The sequence below is a fragment of the Scyliorhinus torazame genome, chromosome 7 (genome assembly GCF_047496885.1).
Source record: "Scyliorhinus torazame isolate Kashiwa2021f chromosome 7, sScyTor2.1, whole genome shotgun sequence".
NCBI classification, from domain to species: domain Eukaryota; kingdom Metazoa; phylum Chordata; class Chondrichthyes; order Carcharhiniformes; family Scyliorhinidae; genus Scyliorhinus; species Scyliorhinus torazame.
This window is the reverse complement of record NC_092713.1, coordinates 155131282-155155601: the sequence shown is the minus strand read 5'-3', so window position 1 is coordinate 155155601 and position 24320 is coordinate 155131282. Positions and strand designations below refer to the sequence as shown.

Sequence of the window (24320 nt, the reverse complement as noted above, 5' to 3'; positions counted from 1 at the left end):
AAAGGTGGGACCTGTGAGAGAGGAAGACGGCTTTTGCACTATGTTTATATTTGTATGTACACTGTTTCTTCTGTTACTGTTATAAAACTATAAATACCTCAATAAAATGTTTATAAAAAATAACAGAGGCTGCCAGATCTGCTGAGTTTTTCCAATATTTTCTGCTTCATTTCAGAGTTCCAGCATCTGCAGTATTTTGCTTTTCCTTTGATGAGAAACTGCAGACTCCGCACAGTGACCCAAGCCAGGAATCGAACCTGGGACCCTAGAGCTGTGAAGCAACAGTGCTACCCACTGTGCTACCGTGCCGCCTTGATATACTGTGTTTGCTCACTGACAGTGGGCAAACGTACTTGAGCACTGACAGTCAAATTAAACAAAAGTATTTTCTCCCCGAGTCACCTTGTACCCAAATGAAATTAGTGGACGGCCTGCTCCCAGATCTCTGGCAATGTTACTACTGAAAGGCGCATGAAAATGGTCTGAAGTGATAGTGCCCTTCCTGTTGCATAGTTCTACATTACTCAGTATGAAGGACTATAGTGACAAATAGACATGCCATCTCTCGTGTGCCACATTATGAACACCCCAAAACAAAGATTCTTAGCTTAATAAGGTTGAATAAGGAATTTTGCTACAAGTGCATTGTTAACATACCCTCACAAATGTCCAAACATCATATTGTTTGAACAGTTGTTAGTACAAATGAGAGATCAGCACCAATGCGACTGCATTTTTGCATTTCAACAGAACGTCTATTTTCATGTTTCAAAAATGATTTTGGATTGGATAATTGGAGCAATTTCTTTGCAGCTTTTCACTTACATGCAACATTGATAAACTGCTGCGAGGATGCTTCTTTCATCTAAACTTGGATTCCCCAAACTAGAAACAGAAACAAAGAACACGTAACAGTTTAAGATCCTTTTGGTGAAGTGTTCCTCATCCCAGATGTTAAAGGTTTATATACAATACCAGCATCAAGGTTCTTAGAAGTCATGTGTAAAACGGTTATTTTGCTGTCCAAAATTCTCCAAATACTACTCTAACACCAGGCCTCATAGAATCATTTTGAATTTATATTTTCCTGTAACATCTTCTTTGCCTCTGACAAAATGCTAGATTAGTGCTGCACCATTGAATTTCCACTGGAAACTGAGTTGACACGGTGGTAAAATGGACATGGGCCTGAATTTTAGGCCCAATATATAAATTGGACAATTCTAATTAAGAATTGGACATTTTAAATCACACACAGTCAGCCCACAGGCAGGCCTGATGGGAATTCAAACAGCCAAGTTTGAATACACAGAGCAGAGACAGTCAGGACAAGTCTGGGCCTGCCCTGAGAACAGGACATCAAGAGATAATCAGTCCCATTCAAATGGATCGTTGTTGTGGATTGCCCAGAAGAAACTAGACTTTCTGGCACCCAGATTGCCCACCATTAGCACATATGGATTAAGGTTACGTACAGACAATATACCTGGAGATGATTCCCTGGGGGAGCGTTCCTGTGTTCTGCAGAGGTGCAATCGGCAACTCCTTTGGGTGTTGCGACCCCTGCCCCGAGACCTCATTGGATGAGGATCAGAGAATTCTGGAAAGGCGCGAAGAGGGGTATAAGAATCGAGCACCAGGACCCTCCCAGCAAAGACTTGGTGCCAATGCAACAGAGACGATTCAATAGCAGAGGACAGAAGGAAGCAGCGTGCAGACAGAGGCCTGGAGACAACCAAGACGCAGAGAATTTGACCTGCAGCTCAATTAAATTAATTGATACGGGTAATATCAAGAATCTTGGGATTATTGTAGCTGTAATAATTTAAAGGGGTAACTTTTTACTGTGTTTGATAATAAATTTGGTTGAATTATAAACTTGTATTTGTCCTTTGTTCATCTCACAAATAAGGCCACCTGGGCAAAATATTTGAATAATAAACTGGTCGAAGTGTCTGAAGTTTTACAGACACACTATTCAAACTAGTTTCACTTGCTAGCCTCACACAATGTGAAAGAATAAAGACTTTCACCCAATTAGTCTGAATTAGTATTAAGTATACTTAAGTGAGAGAACTTGCGATAGCGGCTACAGAGTGAGTGGTCGCACGCAGGACGGCATCTGCTTGAAGGTGTGGGTTTTGGCCCTTTTCACCCATGTTTTGGGTAGATTCGGCGGAAAAGTGGAGTGGAGAGTGTAAGGGAAGAAGTTCTCCCCTGGATGGGCATGTTTATGGGCTATCAGACACGGCTGAAAACAGTGAAGGACCTGGCAAAAGAGTTGGAGGAGAGTCATAAGCGGCAGGAAAGCTGCAGATGGAGCAATTGAGAGGCTTCATTAAAGCGGAGTTTCGGCAGCAAAGGATGGAGATGCAGAGCGACTGGTCGAAGGCGATTGAGGGAGCAGTGGCACCACTTCGCGGAACCCTCGAGTGGGTGGAAAAGTGCCTCGAAACACAGGGGGTGACAATCCAGGAGGTGCAGAGGGTGGCGTCCGACCAGAGTGATCATATTGTGGCTTTGGAGGAGGAGGGGACGATCCTGGGGGATGTGTGCAAGTCACTGCGGTCGAAGGTGGAGGACCAGGAGAATAGGACCAGGTGGAAAAACCTGCGTAATGCGGGTCTGCCGGAGGGAGTAGAGGGAACAAGTGTCACAAACTATTTCTTGAGGATGCTGGCCAGGTTGGTGGAGTAAAAGGTATTGGACAAGGCACCAGAGGTGGAGCGGCCCAATAGGTCCTTGAGGCAGAAGCTGAGAGGGGAGGACCCACTGCAGGCAGTGATTGTACAGATACACAGGTTTCTGGACAAAGAAAAGATGCTGAAGTGGGTCTAGATAAAATTGGTCTGTGAATGGGAGGGAAATCGAGTCCGGATTTATCAGAACACTGGAGCAGACTTGGCCAGGATGCGAGCAGGGTTCAACAAGGCCAACGTAGTGCTGTACCGGCAACAGATTAAATTTGGGGTGTTGTACCCGAACAGACTTTGGGTAACCTAAGATGGCCAGGAATATTACTTTGGGATGCCGGAGGAGGCAAATTACTTTATCAGGGATTATAAGCTGGGGGAGAGCTGAATGGTGACGAAGGATGGAGAGGTTATGTCCACAAAAGTTGGGTTGTATTATTGTTCTTGTTTGCCGATATGGGGGGGGGGGGGGTTAAGTTTATGGGGGGGGGGGATTGCTCCCACGTTCTTTTCGTGGAGGTCTTTTGTGTCTTTTGATGTTTGGTTTTTGTAAGGGCTGTATTGTCGGGGCTTTTCGGGGTTGTGTGGAGGAACGGATGGGGGGTGGGGGGAAAGAGAGAGTGTTGGAGGAGACGTTCAGGCAGGAGTCGCCATGCTAGCGTGCAAAGCTAGTGAGTGGGAGTGCAGTGGGGGGCTGGGGGGGGGGGGGGGCGAGGCTGCGATGGTTGGCCAGTGTGGGGGGAGGGTGGGCAGGGGAATGCAACATGGCACGTCACGTATGGAGAGTGAGTGTGGTCATGGGCGGGGGACATCTTGGGTGGGCCTGTTTCGAGTGGGAATGGGTGAGGCGGAGCCTAAGTGGGGTGATGGCGGACACTAGAGGGGGGTGGAGATGCAAGCCTTCAGTGAGATTTGTGGCATGGAATGTCCGTGGACTGAATGGGCCGGTCAACAGGTCCAAAGTGTTCTAAAGAGCTTGAGGGCGGAGGTGATTTTCTTGCAGGAGACGCGCCTCCAGGTGAAAGATCAGATGGCGGCTGAGGAAGGGATGGGTGGGATAACTGTTTCACTCGGTGTTTGAGGCCACTTTGTTGAGCAAGAAAACGGGGTTTACGGGGGCCGGGGAGGTGAGTGAGGGGTGAGAGGGGACGCTAGTGGTGTTGGCAAACATATATGCACCTAATTGGGATGATGTTGGTTTTGTAACGAGGTTACTGGGAGCGATTCCGGATCTGGACACTCACCAGTTGATCATGGTGTGTGTGTGTGTGCGCGCGTGTGCGCGTGCGAGGGGTGGGGTGGGGGGGGAGCGGATTTTCACTGTGTAATGGAGCCAAGATTGGATAGGTGGAGCCCGAGTTTGATGGCAAGGTCGAGAACGGTGAAAGAGTTGGGAGAGTTCATATAAAGTATGGGGATGGTGGGTCCGTGGAAGTTTGGGAATCCGAGAGGGAGGGAGTACTCTTCCTTCTCGCTTGCGTATAGTGTGCATTCTAGGATTGATTTTTTTCGTGGTTAACCGGGCAGTGCTGATGGGGACAGTAGGAGCGGAATATGCAGGGATTGCGATCTCAGACCATGCACCACACTGCTTAGATATGTGGCTTTGTTCGGAAAAGGTGCAGAGACCAGGGTGGAGGTTGGGCTTGGGACTTTTGGCTGTTAAGGAGTTCTATGGGAGGATGAGACTGGCAATTAATTAGTCGGTGGTGTTGTCGATAGTGTGGAAGGATGTAGCAGGTTACAGAGGGATATAGATAAGCTGCAGAGCTGGGCTGAGAGGTGGCAAATGGAGTTTAATGTAGAGAAGTGTGAGGTGATTCACTTTGGAAGGAATAACAGAAATGCGGAATATTTGGCTAATGGTAAAGTTCTTGAAAGTGTGGATGAGCAGAGGGATCTAGGTGTCCATGTACATAGATCCCTGAAAGTTGCCACCCAGGTTGATAGGGTTGTGAAGAAGGCCTATGGAGTGTTGGCCTTTATTGGTAGAGGGATTGAGTTCCGGAGTCGGGAGGTCATGTTGCAGCTGTACAGAACTCTGGTACGGCCGCATTTGGAGTATTGCGTACAGTTCTGGTCACCGCATTATAGGAAGGACGTGGAGGCTTTGGAGCGGGTGCAGAGGAGATTTACCAGGATGTTGCCTGGTATGAAGGGAAAATCTTATGAGGAAAGGCTGATGGACTTGAGGTTGTTTTCGTTGGAGAGAAGAAGGTTAAGAGGAGACTTAATAGAGGCATACAAAATGATCAGGGGATTGGATAGGGTGGACAGTGAGAGCCTTCTCCTGCGGATGGATATGGCTGGCACGAGGGGACATAACTTTAAACTGAGGGGTAATAGATATAGGACAGAGGTCAGAGGTAGGTTCTTTACGCAAAGAGTAGTGAGGCCATGGAATGCCCTACCTGCTACAGTAGTGAACTCGCCAACATTGAGGGCATTTAAAAGTTTATTGGATAAACATATGGATGATAATGGCATAGTGTAGGTTAGATGGCTTTTGTTTCGGTGCAACATCGTGGGCCGAAGGGCCTGTACTGCGCTGTATTGTTCTATGTAATTAAGATCAATGTGGAGCTAAAGCAGAGTGGGGAGGTATCAGCAGCTACATTTTGGGAGGCCTTGAAGGCAGTGGTCCAAAGGGAAATTATTTTGTTCAAGGCCCACAGGGATAGGATGAAGAGGAAGGAGCACGGGCGGTTATTGGACGAGATAGTTGAGATGGACAGGAGATACTCGGCGGCCCCCACGAGTGAACTGTTGGTAACAAGGAAGACATTGCAGGGGCAATTTGATCGGTTGACAACAGGTAACGGGGTGGGACAACTGCGAAGGGTGAAGGGGAGTGCAATATGAGCATGGGGAGAAGGCAAGTCATATGTTGGCTCACCAATTGTGGCATCAGGCACTGTCCAGGGAAATTTTGCAGGAGAGGGCGGAGAAGGGAGAGGTGATGTCCGAGCTGGAAAGGATAAATGAGGTGTTTACGGCTTTCTATGAGGGGTTGTACAAGGTTGAGCCGGTGGGGGAGGCGGAGGAAATGGGACGGTTGCTGGATGGTTGGAGTTCCCAGAGTTGGAGGACAGGAAGAAGCAGGCATTGGAGGAGCCTTTGGGGTTACGGAGGTGATGGAATGCATTAAAAAGATGCAGTGGGGGGAGACCCCGGAGCCGGATAGCTTTCTGGCGGAGTTTTACACGCAGTTGGTCCCTCACCTGGTGGGTATGTTTAGTGAGGCAATGGAAAAAGGGGAGTTGCCAGCTGCGATAGCGCAGGCATCGATTTCGTTCATCCTGAAAAAGGGGAAGGATTCATTGGAGTGTGGGTCCTACAGGCCCATTTCTCTGCTAAACACAGACTTTAAAGTTCTGGTGAAGATGTTGGCGTGTAGGTTGGAGGGGTGTGCCCCGGAGGCGGTTTCTGAGGACCAAACGGGTTTTGTGAGAAGGGATCAGCACTCCAGTAACATTAGGAGGCTGCTGAATATAATTCTGACTCCTTCAGGGGGACGATAACCAACGGTGATCGTGTACATGTACACGGAGAAGGCATTCGACCGGGTAGAGTGGATGCGTTTGAAGCTCTGGGAAGGTTTGGGTTTAGTCCGAAATTTTTTGCGTTGATTTGATTGTTGTATGCATCCCCCATGGCTAGTGTTCGAACCAACAAGACGAATTTGGGGTATATTGAGTTGCAGACGGGGACGAGGCAGGGATGCCCGCTGTCGCAGTTGTTGTTTGCGCTGGCTATTGAGCCTTTGGTGATGGTGCTTCGGCAAGGGGTTGTGGGGAGGGTAAGCAGCACCTGTTGTTGTTTGTGTCAGACCCGTTGGAAAGTATGGCTTTCTTAGGGGGAAACTTAGGGGGCGTTACCATTTAGAACATAGAACATTACAGCGCAGTACAGGCCCTTCGGCCCTCGATGTTGCGCCGATCTGTGAAACCACTCTAAAGCCCATCTACACTATTCCTTTATCGTCCATATGTCTATCCAATGACCATTTGAATGCCCTTAGTGTTGACGAGTCCACTACTGTTGCAGGCAGGGCATTCCACGCCCTTACTACTCTCTGAGTAAAGAACCTACCTCTAACATCTGTCCTATATCTATCTCCCCTCAATTTAAAGCTATGTCCCCTCGTGCCAGACATCACCATCTGAGGAAAAAGGCTCTCACTGTCCACCCTATCCAATCCTCTGATCATCTTATATGCCTCAATTAAGTCACCTCTTAACCTTCTTCTCTCTAATAAAAACAGCCTCAAGTCCCTCAGCCTTTCCTCATAAGATCTTCCCTCCATACCAGGCAGCATTCTGGTAAATCTCCTCTGCACCCTTTCCAATGCTTCCACATCCTTCCTATAATGCGGCGACCAGAATTGCATGCAATACTCCAAATGCGGCCGCACCAGAGTTTTGTACAGCTGCAACATGACCTCATGGCTCCGAAACTCAATCCCTCTACCAATAAAAGCTAACACACCGTACTCCTTTTTAACAACCCTTTCAACCTGGGTGGCAACTTTCAGGGATCTATGTAAATGGACACCGAGATCTCTCTGCTCATCCACACTGCTAAGAATCTTACCATTAGCCCAGTACTCTGTCTTCCTGTTATTCCTTCCAAAATGAATCACCTCACACTTTTCTGCATTAAACTCCATTTGCCACCTCTCAGCCCAGCGCTGCAGCTTATCTATGTCCCTCTGTAACTTGTAACATCTTTCCGCACTGTCCACAACTCCACCGACTTTGGTGTCATCTGCAAATTTACTCACCCATCCTTCTACGCCCTCCTCCAGGTCATTTATAAAAATGACAAACAGCAGTGGCCCCAAAACAGATCCTTGTGGTACACCACTAGTAACTGGACTCCAGTCTGAACATTTCCCATCAACCACCACCCTTTGTCTTCTTCCAGCTAGCCAATTTCTGATCCAAACTGCTAAATCACCCTGAACCCCATGCCTCCGTATTTTGTGCAGTAGCCTACCGTGGGGAACCTTATCAAACGCTTTACTGAAATCCATATTCACCACATCAACTGCTTTACCCCCATCCATCTGTTTGGTCACCTTCTCAAAGAACTCAATAAGGTGGAACCGTGTTGACTATCTCTAATCAAATTATTACTTTCCAGATGATTATACATCCTATCTCTTATAAACCTTTCCAAGATTTTGCCCACAACAGAAGTAAGGCTCACTGGTCTACAGTTACCGGTTACTAGTTTACTGGTCTATAGTTACTGGTCTACTCCCCTTCTTGAACAAGGGGACAACATTTGCTATCCTCCAGTCTTCTGGCACTATTCCTATAGACAAAGATGACTTAAAGATCAAAGCCAAAGGCTCGGCAATCTCCTCCCTAGCTTCCCAGAGAATCCTAGGATAAATCTCATCCGGCCCAGGAGACTTATCTATTTTCACACTTTCCAGAATTGCTAACACCTCTTTATGAAACTCAAGCCCTTCTAGTCTAGTAGCCTGAATCTCAGTATTCTCCTCGACAACATAGTATTCACACAGGAAAAAGACAGACGAAAAATATTCATTTAGCACCTCTCCTATCTCCTCGGACTCCAAGCACAACTTCCCACTACTGTCCTTGACTGGCCCTACGCTTACCCTAGTCATTCGTTTATTCCTGACATATCTAGAGAAAGCTTTAGGGTTATCCTTGATCCTACCTGCCAAAGACTTCTCATATCCCCTCCTGGCTCTTCTTAGCTCTCTCTTTAGGTCCTTCCTAGCTAACTTGTAACTCTCGAGCGCCCTAACTGAACCTTCATGTCTCATCTTTACATAAGCCTCCGTCTTCCTCTTGACAAGTGTTTCGACTGCTTCAGTAAACCACGGTTCCCTTGCTCGACCACTTCCTCCCTGCCTGACGGGTACATACTTATCAAGGACACGCAGTAGCTGTTCCTTGAACAAGCTCCACATTTTCATTGTGCCCATCCCCTGCAGTTTTCCTCTCCATCCGATGCATCCCAAGTCTTGCCTCATCGCATCATAATTGCCTTTCCCCCAGATATAACTCTTGCCCTGCGGTATATACCTATCCCTTTCCATCACTAAAGTAAACTTAATCGAATTGTGGTCACTATCACCAAAGTGCTTACCTACCTCCAAATCTAACACCTGTCCTGGTTCATTATCCAGTACCAAATCCAATATGGCCTCGCCTCTCATTGGCCTATCTACATACTGTGTCAGGAAACCCTCCTGCACACATTGGACAAAAACAGACCCATCTAAAGTACTCAAACTATAGCGTTTCCAGTCAATATTTGGAAAGTTAAAGTGCCCCATAACAACTACCCTGTTGCTTTTGCTCCTATCCAGAATCATCTTTGCAATCCTTTCCTCTACTCGGAGGAAAACCCCTATAGAAAACCCCTAACAGGGTGACCTCTCCTTTCCGGTTTCTAACCTCAGCCCATACTACCTCAGTAGACGAGTCCTCATCAAACGTCCTTTCTGCCACCGTAATACTGTCCTTGACTAATAATGCCACCCCTCCCCCTCTTTTACCACCTTCCCTGAGCTTACTGAAATATCTAAACCCCGGCACCTGCAACAACCATTCCTGTCCCTGCTCTATCCATGTCTCCGAAATGGCCACCACATCGAAGTCCCAGGTACCAACCCATGCCGCAAGTTCACACACCTTATTCCGGATGCTCCTGGCATTGAAGACACACTTTAAACCACCTTCCTGCCTGCCGGTACACTCCTGCAACTTTGAAACCTTACTCATGACTCATAAGGTGGCATGGGAGCGGTATAGGTATCTGGGGATTCAGGAAACGCATGAGTGGGCCACAATGCACAGTTGGAACTTGACAGGGTTAGTGGAAGAGATTAAGGGGGACTTTAAATGGCGGGATACGTTGCACTTGATGTTGGCAGGGAGGATGAAAGTGGTAAAGATGAATGTGCTGACAAGGTTGCGGTTTGTTTTTCAGGCCCTCAAGATTTTTCTTCCCAAGGCCTTTTTCCAGAGGCGCTGGTCTCACCATTTGTGGGCAGGGAAGGTGCCAAGGGTAAGGAGGGCCCTGCTACAAAGGTAGAGGCAGGGAAGGCGGTTGGCGCTCCTGAACCTGATGCACTACTATTGAGCGACGAATGTGGAGAAGGTGAGGCGTTGGTGGCGGAGCGGAGTGGATCAGGTTAGAGGAGTCCTGTCGGGCCTGTGTTTGAGGGCTCTGGGGACTGCCCCGTTGCCGCTGTCTCTGAGGAAGTATACGGGGAGTCCAGCGATGGAGTCGACTGATAAGATCTGGAATCAGTTGATGAGGCACTTTAAACTGCGCCACATGTTGATGCTGTTCCCACTATGGAAACCACAAAATTTTGTTTTTTTGGGGGAGGGGGGGGGGAGATGTATAGGTGGTGGAAGGAGGAGGGTTTGAAGTGGGTCAGGTTATGTTCTCGGAGGATAATTCGCTGGGTTGGATGAGCTAGGGGAAAGGTTTGAGTTACTGAGGGGGGAGTGAGTTTAGGTACTGGCAGGTGCGGGGCTTCGCGCGTCAGGAACTACCGACGTTCCCCCAACTATTGAGTACATGCTGCTGCTCACAGATGAGGCAGGGGAGGATCGGGGACATATACGGGTGGTTGTGAGAGCAGGGCAATAATAGTAATCTTTGTTATTTTCACAAATCGGCTTAAATTAACACTGCAATTAAGTTATTGTGAAAATCCCCTAGTCGCCTCACTCCGGCACCTGTTCGGGTACACTGCGGGAGAATTCAGAATGGCCGGTTCACCTAAAAAGCACGTCTTTTGAGACTTGTGGGAGGAAACCGGAGCACCCAGAGGAAACCCATGCCCCAGGGGAGAATGCGCAGACTCCACACACACAGTGACCCAAGCCGGGAATCAAACCTGAGACCCTGGCACTGTGAAGCAACAGTGCTAACCATTGTGCTACCGTTCTGCTGATGGAAAGGATTAGGTGGGAGGAGGAGTTGGGGAAGGAGATAGGATGGTGGCTCAGGCGTGAGGTGATGTGGCGAGTGAACGCAATTTCCTCCTGTGCTATAATGAGCTTGATTCAGTTCAAAATGGTGCACAGGGTACACATGACTTGGGCTTAATAAGCGAGTTCTTCCCAGATGGGGTAACAGATGGATGTGAGAAGTGTGGGTGGGGGCTGGCGAATCATGTTCACATGTTTTGGGGTGCGAGAAGTTGGAGAGCTTCTGCAAGGCAGTGTTTGGGAGCCAAAATGATGCAGGGCCCCATGGTGGTGATGTTTGGGGTTTCAGAGGTGCCGGAGCTGCTGGAGGGGAAGGGGGCCGATGTCATGGCCTTCGCCTCTCTAATTGCTCGGCAACAGATTCTTTTGAATTGGAAGTCGGATACGCCACCAGGGTTGCGGCCTGGCTGGGTTGGAAAAGGTTGAGTTTGCCTGAAGGTGGTCGGAAAAGGGCTTCGAGATATGGTGAACCGTTCATGACGATATTTGAGGAGCTGTTCGTCGGCGGGGCGGGGGGACACTAAAAATGGAAAAGTGTGCAAACTGTTTTGTTGGAATGTGGTGTTGTTATTGTTCACGTTTGATATCAAATATCCTTTTTTAAAAGCATACAGTAGTGGGGAAAGATACCTGCTTTGATCTTGCGGTAAGTGATTCACTATATTAACAGCTGGCCATAAAGCTTTTTGTTGGCTTTAATCCAGCATCTGATACAGCATAGCCCACTCTATAGGACATCTAAGGTGTCTGTATGCACAACAAACAATAGCAAAGCTCTTCACCCAGATTGAAGAATTCACACTGAGACACACCATTGTATGAGACATATTGAACTTGTGCGCAGAAAGCAAAATAGCGCGAGAAATAAATATGGGATTGCAAGAGGGAACTAAAAGAGACAGGAAAAAAAATTCAAAAATCTCCAAACCTAATTAATTTCTGAAGGAATGCAACTCCAGACTATAAGATTAATTTTAGGACTACTGAATGTACCAGCCCTTTTCAGGAACATTTAGTGGGTAGCTGATGGTAAGTACCCCAATTTTACATGATGGATGTATTTCAACAGAGTCTATTCATGGTGCAGCCTGCACAGGAACAGGGTAACTAAAACCACAACTTCTGAATTTTACATTTAATTCTGTATGTGCATATTCTGGATGTTGCTGTCCAATTCAATCTGTAATAATGGTGTGCATCGATAGCTTCTTCAAACATTTAAGTCGTTCTGTCAAAATTGTACCCTAACTTTGAGATTCAGGGTATTACTGTAAACTAAGTTTCAATTTATGTGCTCCATGATATCCCAAATCAAAACAAATTTGTAATTATCAGGTACCACCAACTCTCCATTAAACATATTGCCTGACTTGTTATGTAGAAGGTGAGAGAATGTTAAGCTAAAGCAATGTAACAATGCTCAAGCTTTGAACAATAAAGGCACAGGGCAGAATCTTCTGAGAATTTACCAACATGGCCTGAATGACATAATGGGTATCTTACTGGAAAATTGCAGGTGCACTTCCCATTGATTTCAATGTTAAGAGGCTTGGTGTCGGAGTAAAGGCTTGCAAAATTTCACCCAAGATTGCAAAAACACACTAATTTTGGTCAGGTACATCGCTGGATTTCTGGATCCAGAACCTACATTTGATGAAAAGCTGGCCTACTGTCAATAGAACAATCAGCTGTATCATTACTTCCAAGTAATTCAACTCTTTATTGATCCTTTCAGAGGAAAAAAACACTTTTTTGCCATCTAAGCCATGAAAACATGAAAAACCAGGACAATGGACAGAGGAAGATAATGTCAATTTTTCACTCATTACTGTCATAATAATCTTACTCTGTTTAAATACTTTATGAATCTATATTCACTCTAATGCTCTTTTATGCATTTTAGGCGGCGGCGCTGCCTAGGCCAGCATTTATTGCACATCCCTAATTGCTCTTTAGAAGCTGGTTTGCTTACAAGCAAACATACCCAAGTGAAGCAACGCCTATTACAATTGATTTATTTAAAAAGAAAAAAATCACTTTCTTCCATTTTTACTTATTCTCCTTCCTCACTCTATTTGATGTTCGATGTCATTTGATGGCAGAATGCTATTGGACTAATTAAGCCATTTAGTAGAAGTATACAATGAAGGTTCTGTAAGGTACCTCTTTGCATTGTCCAACAAAATTAACATGCTCGCCCCACCATCATCTTGAAAACTTTCATAGTGATGACGGTCTGCATTGCCAATCAGGTAGTCAAAAATCGCAGTATCTATTATATCTAGGAGACGAGGACCAGAATCATAAGGAGGAGTCTTCTTCACTGCATCACAGTAACTCTCATCATATTCCCACCTATGGAAAAGAAATACACTGAGGAGCAAGATCCAACCGTTTAGAAACAAAATAAATGCCATAAAACCAAGAACAATTATGTGACTGAGCATTGCGCACTGCCAAGACACCATCGATTCTTTAACTGAGAGGTATTGCAGCTCATTCTGTGGGATGAAAGTTATTTTTTTTTTAAAATACTGTTAAGTGCCTGTTTGGACATGAATATTTTGTATATTATCTTTTTTGAACAATTTTATTCCTTTTCTCATTCTCTCGAAGCTATTGACTAAAGATTTTCAATACATAAGTGTCATGTGAGAGTACCTTTAAGAAATGGGTGTTTATTACTGCAGTGATGTCAGAGAGTGGGTGGAGCGGGGCTGTCTGTCAGCTTTTGACTTTCGGTTTAGGCTGTTTGCTGCACGGTGTGTTTTAGTTTCGTTTTCAGAGCTGGATAGTTGCAGTCACAGCCAGAAGGGGTATTAGAGTCTCTGTAATCTAAAGAATGTAAATCGATCCTTTGGTGATTTAAAACTAATAACTCTTAGTAGTGACTTTAACCTGATGTGCTTCTGCTGAAAGTTTTTTTTTTTTTAAAAAGTCTTCTGGATGTTAAAAGGACAGCTCACGAATTACTTAATGTTGTATTCTTTGGGGGTTGTATTTGAATTAATGGTTGCTAAGATGTTCACTGTGTGTTTTAAAAAGGTTAACTTGAGTTCATAAAATAAACATTGTTTTGCTTTAAAAAATACGTTTTCCATTTCTGCTGTACCACACCTGGAGAGTACGCCTTGTGCTCCCCATACCACAATCTAATAAAAGTTGTGGGTCAGGTGAACTCCATGATACACTTTGGGGTTCTCTAAACCCTGGCCCATAACATAAGGCATGCATATTCTGGAGTTTGCCTGAATGATGCCTATTCTACGTGAGTTGTTTGGTTGTCAATAATTTATTTCAGGATAGCTTAATTGGGTTTTAGCATTGAACCCTTTTATCTTCTCATCACTGAGTGTGTTGATTTTAAATTTTTATTTTTGAATTTCTCCATAGACTTGTTGCTGATACAACCTTCTCCAGCGTAACATACAACATATATCCTATAATGTACTGTTGATCAACTCTAGTTTACTGTCATCCGGTCTCACTTCATTTCCTTCAATAGGGATGGTGTTTACGGTCATCATGCCCCGAAACTAGGCTCATCTGTCATGCTACTATCTCCTCCAAGCACGAGCCTAAAATTTCTTCCTTTTATTCCTACTTGAATCTCTAACAGCAATAAAATGGTTTGAAACATGAAAAGTACTATAAAAGCAGAGGTTGTCGTTGTCTCACCAGGGATTCTACACAGCATCACCTGCAAATGTGTTATTAATTCATGCACATTTTGTTGTTATTTCGGCATTGAGTTAGCAGAACATACAGGACACTGCCCAAAAGGGTCATCTTGGATCACAACCCAAATTGCTTTAGGTTCACACAAATAAAATCCTTACAATGCAAACTTACTGGATTTGCCTTCTTGCAAGTGAGTTAATGTGAGTCAGCAAGCACAAGAGTGTATGGTTTGGTACAAGTTAGGATAAGGGCGTTAGAATTTTGGATGACCTTAAGTTAAGAGGTCAGCCAGGAGAGTAGAGGTAACAAAGGCACGGATGGTGGATTCAGCTGCAAAGAATCTCAAGTGGGATAGAGACAGGCAACGTTCTGCAGGTGAAAGTAGGGGTTGTTGGTAAAGGAGCGTATAAGGTGGTGGGTGGTGAAATGTTTGATGTGGGAACTTCCTGGATAGATGGACAAACTAAAATGTGCAAAATTACCTCATTAGATATCCTGACCTGTAGAAAACTCAAAAGTGAAAAGGGAGTTTAAAATTGAAACATGTGATTTGCGCAATTTTAAATTTGAAACATTACCCAGGAGTATAAACACACAGACTTAACAACTTGCATTTATTTAGTATCTGTAATATAATGGGTGCTTCAAAGCAACATACCTCAGAGAAAAACTGACACTGGCCCAAAATAATACATTGAGATTGTTGAAATGGGGACTTCCGGTGACGGTGGGCGGGAGGCAGCCGCGCGTTGGAGGGCTCCCGTTCGGGAACGGCATTGACGGGGAGTAAGGCCCGGTCCTAGGGCCAGCGGCGGCAGTAAAAGGTGGGAGACAGCGCACAGAGAAGGATGTCAAAAAACACCAAAAAAACGGCCGGGAAGAAAGCGGCTGAAAGTCCGTTGGGGAGTGGAAAGGTCACCGCGGGGTCAACAAAGAAAATGGAGGCTGGAGCACCAGGGGAGGCCGCAGTGCTTACGGCTGAAGAAATAACTAAGGTGATGGCTGCGGAATTCGAAAAGCAGTTGGCGCAGATTGCGAAATGCATGGAGACGGTGAGGAAGGAGATGAGGGAGGTTTTGAGTGCGCTGGTGGAGGAGGCGGTTTCCCCGGTGATGACGGCGGTGGCGAGCGCAGTGGCGGATGTGCGAGAGCAAGGGGAGGCGCTGAAGGAAGTGGAGGAGACGTTATTGCAGCACGGTGATCAACTTGCCTCGATGGGGAAGGAGATGCGGAAGGTGATGGACACTAACAAGGATCTGCGAGGAAAAATGGAAGATCTGGAAAACAGATCCAGGCGACAGAATTTGAGGATCGTGGGGCTGCCCGAAGGAGTTGAAGGACCGAAGCCGACTGAGTATTTTGCCGCGATGCTGGCAAAACTATTGGGGGAGGGGGAGGATCCCTCCCGATATGAACTGGATCGGGCTCATCGGTCGTGGAGGCCTGTACCAAAGGCGAGTGAGCCGCCAAGGGCAGTGACTCTGTGCTTCCATAGGTACAGTGTGAAGGAGAAGGTCCTGAGCTGGGCCAAGCAGAAGCGGGTGGTGCAGTGGGCTGGAGCTGGTATACGTGTATACCAGGACTTTACGGTGGAGCTGGTGAGGAGGCGGGCTGCCTTCAACCGGGTGAAGAGTGCACTGTACATTAGCAAGGTGCAGTGCGGCATTGTATATCCAGCGAAGCTGAGGGTGACTTACAAGCTCAGGGACTTTTATTTTGGAATGGTGGAAGCAGCGGAGGAGTTTGCAAAGGCAGAAGGACTGTGGCAGAACTGACAAATTGAGGAATGGCCATGTGCCGATGTAACCTCATGACTGTATTTTCTTCTTTTTTGTATCACTGCGCACGGGTGTAGAGGCTAAAGGAGCCAATGTTGTATATATTGGGACAAGGGAAGGGACGGGACTTTCACTCGAAATGAGGGCTCTTTGGGGTGTAGGTGGATATGTGGGGTTTGTGGGCTAAAAGGGGATCTTTGGGCTTTCCTAGGGCCGGGCAAGGGGAAAGGGACCCGGGCGGGGGCTTCCACGCTGGCCGGTTTAAGCCGGCCAGTGAACGGGAGTGAGGTGGGGGGAAGGGCTGCGGCCATCGGAGCCTGGCAGAACAGGGTCCGAGTGGTCTAACCGGGGTGGAAAGTTGGGGGTTGGGAGGAGGAGTTTTACAAGAGGCAGTGGACGGGAGGAGCTGGAGACTTGGGGGGGTACAACTCTGGGGTATCATGTACGGTACTCTCTCAGAGGCTGGATGGTTGGTTGGGGGGGGGGGGGGGGAGCTGTGTAGATTAAGGGTGACTACGGGTAATCCCTGATTCCTTTTTGTCATTTGTTTATGTAAACATGCGGGTTGAGGTTTGGGGGTTGGTGGGTAGATGGGATCGTTGTTATTATGGGGATTGACATATCTTGCTGATTATTGTTTATTGTTGAAGGGTGTAAATGTGGGAGAAAATGTGAAAAAGGAGAATTAAAAAATTTTTTTTTAAAAAGAGAGATTGTTGAAATGGTAGGTTTTAAGAATCCTCTTGGATTCAGAATCATGGCATTGAAGGTCATCAAGTTCATGTTGGTTATGCAGCAGTCCAATCAGTCCTATTCCCCCACTCTATCCCTGTAGACTTGCAACTTTACTTACTGAAATCGCCCAACCAATTTCCTTTTGAAATCATTGGTTGTTTACATGTTCTCTAGCCTTGTAGGCAGAAAGTTCCATGTCATTACCCCACGCTGTGTCATAATGTTCTTCACTGGCCACGGTAGCACAGTTGCTTCACAGCTCCAGGGTGCAAGGTTTGATTCCTGGCTTGGGACGCTATGCGAAGTCTGCATGTTCTCCCAGTGTCTGCGTAGGCTTCCTCCGGGTGCTCCCGTTTCCTCCCACAGTCCAAAGATGTGCAGGTTAGGTGGATTGGCCATCCTAAATTGCCCTTAGGTTGGGTGGGGTTACAGGGTTAGGGTGGAGGTGTAGGAAGTAGGTGCTCTTTCCAAGAGCCGGTGCAGACCTGATGTGCCGAGTCTGTGACAAGTGGCCAGGAAGAAGGTTGAATTAGTGGCTACGAATCATAATTTCATGTGGGGATTAAAGACTATAGTTTCAGTCTTCACAATGTTTAACGAGAGGAAATTGAAATCAAACAAGCAGTCAGACAATACAGAGGAGGGTTGAGGTGCTGAGGTAGTACTCGAAAATGTCAGCTGAAACTTTTTCATGTGACTTTGCAGAGAGGCAGCCTGCAGATGGGAAATGGGGGACGAAGACAGGGATATATTCTTGGGGGACTGCAGAAGTAAAGGTGCAGGAGTGGGCCCAATTCCAGGAGTTTGACTTTTACAACTGGATAGAAAGACCAATTCAGCTGAACAAGAGGAACAGCATTGAAGAAGGATGGTATTTTCTTTTTAAATTCATTTTTACGGGATGTGGGCGTCGCTGGTTAGACCAGCATTTGTTGCCCATCCCGATTTGCCCTTCAGAAGGTGGTGGTGAGTTGCCTTCTTGAACCGCAGCAGTCCTTGAGGTGTAGGTACACCTGCTGTCATGTTAGGGGGGGATTTCCAGGATGTTACCCTCGTGACAGTGAAGGAGCGGCGATATAATTCCAAGTCAGGGTGATGACTGACTTTTTAAAATAATCTTTATTGTCACAAATAGGCTTACATTAACACTGCAATGAAGTTACTGTGAAAATCCCCTAGTCGCCACATTCCGGCGCCTGTTCGGGTACACAGAGAGAGAATTCAGAATGTCCAACTTACCTAACAGCACACTTGTGGGAGGAAACCGGAGCACCCGGAGGAAACCCACGCAGACACGGGGAGATCGTGCAGACTCCACAGACAGTGACCGAAGCTGGGAATCGAACCTGGGACCCTGGAGTTGTGAAGCAACAGTGCTACCCACTTGACTTGGAGGGGAACCTCCAGGTGGTTTGGCTCCCTGGTATCTACTGCTCTTGTCCTTCTAGATGGTAGTGGTCGTGGGTTTGGAAGGTGTTGTCTAAGGAACCTTGGTGAGTTACTGCAGTGCATCTTGTAGATGGTACACACGACTGCCACTGTTCGTCGGCGGTGGAGGGTTTGAATGTTTGTGGAAGGGGGAGAAATCGAGCGGGCCACTTTGTCCTGGATGGTGTTGAGCTTCTGGAGTGTTTTTGGAGCTGCACTCATGCAGGCAAGTGGAGAATATTCCATTACACTCCTGACTTGCGCCCTGTCGACGGTGGACAGGCTTTGGGAGTCAGGAGGTGAGTTACTCACCGTAGGATTCCTAGCCTTTGACCTGCCCTGGTAGCCACAGTATTAATGTGGCTAGTCCAGTTCAGTTTCTGATCAATGGTAACCCCAGGATGTTGATTGTGGGGGGATTCAGCGATGGTAATGCCATTGAATGTCATGGGGCAGTGGTTAGATCCTCTCTTGTAGGAAATGGTCATTGCGCGGCACTTGTGCGGCACAAATTAACTTGCCACTTCTCAGTCCAAGCCTGGATATTGTCCAGGTCTTGCTGCATTTGGACATGGACTGTTTCATTATCTGAGGAGTCACAAATGGTGCTGAACATTGTGCAGTCATCTGCAAACATCCCCACTTCTGACCTTATGATGGAAGGGAGGTCATTGATGAAGCAGCTTAAAATGATTGGGCCTAGGATATTACCCTGAGGAACTCCTGTAGTGATGTCCTGGAGTTGAGATGACCATCACAACCATCTTCTATTGTGCAGGTACGACTCCAACCAACAGAGAGTTTTCCCCCCGACTCCCATTGACTCCAGTTTAGCTAGGGCTCTTTGATGCCATACCTCAGTCAAATTCTGCCTTGATGTCAAGGGCAGTCACTCTCACCTCACCTCTGACATTCAGCTATTTTGCCCATGTTTGAACCAAGGCTGTAATGAGGTCAGAAGCTGAATGACCCTGGCGGAACCCAAATTGAGCGTCTGTGGGAAAGGTTATTGCTGAGTAAGTGCCGCTGGATAGCACTGTTGATGACTTCTTCCATCACTTTGCTGGTGATGGAGAGTAGACGGATCACGGCTGGATGTGGCAGGACTACAGAGCTACAGGACTACGATCTGTTACGTTTGTTGTGGAATCACTTAGTTTTGTTGCTTATGCTGTTTGCCACAGAAGTAGCCTTGTGTTGTTGCTTCACCAGGTCGACACCTCATTTTTCGGTATGCCTGATGTTGCTCCTGGCATGTTCTCCTGCACTCTTCATTGAACCAGGGTTGATCCCCTGGCTTGGTGGTAATGGTCGAGTAGGGGATATGCCGGGCCATGAGGTGCAGATCGTGGTTGAATACAATTCTGCTGCTGTTGATGGCCCAAAACGCCTCATGGATCCCCAGTCTTGAGTTTCTAGATCTGTTCAAAGTCTATCCGATTTAGCACAGTAGTAGTGCCACACAACACGATGGAGGGTGTCCTCAATGGGAAGCCGGGACTTTGTCTCCACAAGACTATGCGGTGGTCACTTCTACCGATACTCTCATGGACAGATGCATCTGCAGCAGGCAGATTGATGAGGAGGAGGTCAAGAATGTTTTTCCCTCTTGTTGGTTCCCTCATTACCTGCTGCAGTCCCAATCTAGCAGCTATGTCCTTTAGGACCCGGCCAGCTAGGTCTGTGGTGGTACTATCGAGCCACTCTTGGTGATGGACATTGAAGTCCCCCACCTGGACCCTTGCCACCCTCAGTGCTTCCTCCAAGTGGTGTTCGACATGGAGGAGTACTGATTCATCAGCTGGGGGTAACCAGCACGAGATTTCCTTGCCCATGTTTAACCTGAAGCCATGAGACTTCATGGGATCTGCAGTCGATGTTGAGGACTCCCAGGACAACTCCCTCCCGACTGTATACCACTGTGCTGCCACCTCTGCTTGGTCTGTTCTGCTGGTGAGACAGGACATACCCAGGAATGGTGATGGTGATGTCTGGGCCATTCTTTGTAAGGTATGATTCTGTGAGTATGACTATGTCAGGCTTAAGCTTAACTAGTCTATGACACAGCTCTCCCAACTTTGGTACAAGCCCCCAGATGTTACTAAGGAGGACTTTGCAGGGTCGGCAGGGCTGGGGTTGCCGTTATTGTTTCTGGTGCCTGGTTCGATGCTGGGTTGTCCATCCAGTTTCATTCCTTTTTTGTGTTTTTGTAGCGGTTGAATACAACTGAGTGGCTTGCTAGGCCATTTCAGAGGAAAATGGATCCTATCATCTGCCATGGTCGGATTCGAACCCGGTGGCTGGAGAATGAGGGTTTTGATGGAGTTGAGAGGGGTGGATGAAAATAAGGTGCCCAAAGTAGGAAAAGTTCCTGGGGAGTAAGGAGGAAAACCAAGGTACAGTTCGGTCGTAAGGGTTGCACCACCTATGCAGCAGTTGAGTGGGGCAAGCAGTGGAAGGGTCTAGCCAGGCAGAGAGTTGTCAGGAAAGGAGTAAGTGCAATTACCTGTCAGCCAGATTTCCTTCAAGGCCATATCATTAATGCAATCATCTGCAATAAAATCATGCATGTCAAGGGATCTGTTCACAAGTGAACAGACATTCTGAAGGGAGAATCAGAGGGGGAAGTGGTTATTGATCCGCAGGTCGTCGGCAATGGTGTGAGTGAGTCAGGAAAGGCATTGGCGAAATTCCCCCAGCAAGCACATCACGTGGGAAAGTCAGAGATAGTGATGTGCCTAATTTTGCCTCTAATCTTTCCTTCTAATCATTATTTCCATTACACATCGACAAACTTTTGCTTGTCATCACATTGATTATTTGTTGCAAGATTGATGACTTGCTGTGTGAAAGATTGCAGATATAAACCTTTATTGTACATTTCACCACCAATAAGGACATATTTATTTAGGGGTGAGGGAAGGCATTGAACAAGAGGGGCAAGTACTGGCGCAATAAAAAACTGCCTAACATAGACGTCTGCAGAAATAAGCAGCTAAATGACTTGGAGCATACCTGGCTAGTTTCCCCTCTCGGTAAGTCCTGCCCCATGGGTGTCTATGTTTTTGTAATGGCCAGATGTCAGGTAGCCACAGCGTAACAGATCCTTCCATAATATGCCCATCAGCACAGGCTGGTTCTGATTCTCTGCAGTAATAACATTTTCCATAAAAACAGCTATCGTTACCTGAAACAGCAAAACAATTCATTCAGACAAATCCAGAGCATCAACAGTTATAAGACACACAACCAGTGCAGTTCCGTTAACATTTGCATGAACAATTGCAGGCATTAAAAGCAGCAAGGATGCCACAAAAAGGCTTCACTCTAATGAAACATAATTTTCTTCAGATCTGATCGAAGTGAATGATGCACGATAAAAACATAATATTAAGATAAGTCAATTGACTTCCAGTGACCAATCCCGGAGGGACTACATCAGTTATCTCAGATAGTGGTAGTCACTGACATATTTGCATCTGACAGATGAAGCTGCTAAAAGCCATACAAATTCCAAAATGTGCATTTTGTTACAATGTGCAGTCTATATGGCACAACATCTTGCTTGTAAATGCTTCTGCATGGGTTTCATTGGTCCAAAACCAAAATATTTTTTGAGCTCTCTTTATACTTAACCGTACAAAGTGACAAGAAAATGATTGATTCACTACTGCTACAGATACCATTTCCTTTGAATATAATCCAACCTCTGAATATAATTGAGAACTTTGTCCTCTAACATGGGTGACAAAACATTTCGACGAGACTTCAGTTAAAATAACAGAAATTCAACACATAAAAATGACCAGCTCCGACATGTATTAGGTCACATAACATCAAAAGAAAAAGGAGTAGACCATTTGCCCCTTGAGCTTGCTCCGCCGTTCAATCAGATCATGGCTGATCTGACTGTGGTCTTAATTCCAGTTTCCTGCTTGCCCCCCATGACGATTGGTTCCCTTGTACATCAAAAATCTGTCTACATTCAATGACCGAACCTCCACAGCTTTCTGGGGAAAGACAATTCCATAAGCTAACAACCTTCTGGGAGAAGTCCTCCTCTTCATCTCGGTCTTAAATGAGAGTCTCCTTATTTTCAAACCATGTCCTCTCGTTCTAAATTTCCCCCACACGAGCAACCATCCTCTCACATCCCCTCAGAATCATATATGGTTCAACAGGAAACAAATAGTTTCCCAACCTGAAAATGATCCATTTGCCCAGATTCTGTTTCCTGCTAGTTAGCATAGCATAAACACTTGGACGAGGAAGAATAACATCACAGTGAGGCCACCTGGCTCATTGAGTCCTGAACTAGTACTCTATAATGTGAAGTTAGAACATTTGCATAACGTGACTGTTCTTCAAACAAAGGAGCAGCTGATTGCCTTGCCTTATGACTGATGTGAATGAGGACTCAAAAAGGCTGCCACAAAACCAGAATGACTAGCTGTAGAAGGTGCTCTCACCCTTTCTGGGGCAGATTCCTTCCCATGGAGGGATTAAAGCTAAATCAATAAACACTCGTTGCTTTGATGCTGCTGTGATCCAAATTAGCAGAGCCCTATTTAGACAATAGTTGTAAAATAAATGATTTCACATGGCTCCCTTGTGCACAATACTGAGAGAAGTGCCATGTGCATCAGGTCATAGTAGGAGTAGAATGGAGCTTGTAAGTTAATCTGTAGTTCAGTGGCTAACAAATCATACGGTGAGATGTGTTCTGCAGCTCAACTTATTCACTTTGGTTTTGTAATGATTAAGAATTTAAATAGCACACTAATGATAAAAATCTAATGTCCTATCCAAACAATTGGCCCTGATTTGTAGATTAAAACAAGAGTATATAAGTAAAGTCGCCATAGTATTCTTTCCTCTTTAAGGGGGAGAGCTGACTGATGTAATTTAACCTGAGGATCACCACGCCTCAGACGAGGGGCAAGCTTGAGAAGGCGAGGCCTTCATTAATAACCTCAGCCAGTACGGGAATTGAACCCGCGCTGTTGGCCTTGCTCTGCATCACGAACCAGCTGTCCAGCCAACTGAGCTAAACTGGTCCCCAAAACATTATAATGTAACAAATAGTAGTTATTTTTACAAGAGTTATCTGACTGAATATAACCTACTGTTGCTTGAAAATAGTTTTAACATAAATCTAATGCCACCAGTTTAATTTGGAGAGTATAGTGAGCATTAGAGAACCTGATAATTCTATGCTTACGGCTTACAGCACTAACATGCAAGAGGTGATTAATTCCTGGTGTTGGGCACTGTATAATAGGATATAGAGCAGAGAAGCACCTGGATATTAAGCACCAGGTTTACACACTCTCAAACAAATATACATTTTTAAAATATGAATTTAGAGTACCCAATTATTTTTTTTTCCAATCAAGGGGCAATTTAGTGTAGCCAATCCACCTAACCTGCACATCTTTGGGTTGTGGGGCTGAAACCCACACAGACACGGGGAGAATGTGCAAACTCCACACTTCAAATAAATATTAAATAATATTTACAAGGCAGTGTTCATTTATAATTCATTTTGCCCTCAAAGCATTAAAAGTCAAACATGTAATATGGGCTGGGAGTCACATATAGGTCAGGCTACATACCCAACTCCAACAGCTACCTTAACTACACTTCCTCCTACCTTTCAAAGAAGAACTTTTCCCACTTACTCTGACCCCATTGCTTCTGTTCGTTTTTTAAAAAAAAATATTTTATTGAGGCATTTATATTTTAAATGTTAACACAATGGACAGAAACACAACCCCAAACCAGCCAACATGGCTGTACGTAACCAGCACAACAGAAAATACCCCACCGACCTGCCCCCATCTTGTCCAACTCCTCCAGCCTCCCCCTTTTAACCCACCCCCACTGCTGACAGCTTAATTTTTCCCAAAGAAGTCGATAAATGGCTGCCACCTCCAGGCAAACCCTTCCACCGAGCCCCTCAAGGGGAACTTTATTTTCTCTAGCCTGAGAAACCCTGCCAGGACACTCACCCA

At 46.0% G+C, this 24320-nt stretch overlaps 1 protein-coding gene across 5 annotated transcripts in view; it reads right to left on the bottom strand.

Annotated features, from left to right (window-relative positions):
• Positions 1-24320, bottom strand: part of fam20b (FAM20B glycosaminoglycan xylosylkinase) — a 291737-nt gene that overhangs the window by 102299 nt on the left and 165118 nt on the right. For 2 of the 5 annotated variants that reach the window (XM_072511686.1, XM_072511689.1), the window contains exons 7-9: positions 21322-21493; positions 12848-13039; positions 297-885 (exon numbers count right to left, since the gene is read on the bottom strand). In XM_072511686.1, coding sequence (XP_072367787.1) covers positions 822-885; positions 12848-13039; positions 21322-21493 — 428 coding nt within the window. In that variant the 3' untranslated portion in view covers positions 297-821. Of the gene's footprint in view, positions 1-296; positions 886-12847; positions 13040-21321; positions 21494-24320 lie in introns of those variants that run through there. The other 3 variants (XM_072511690.1, XM_072511687.1, XM_072511691.1) reach the window with 2 other exon arrangements.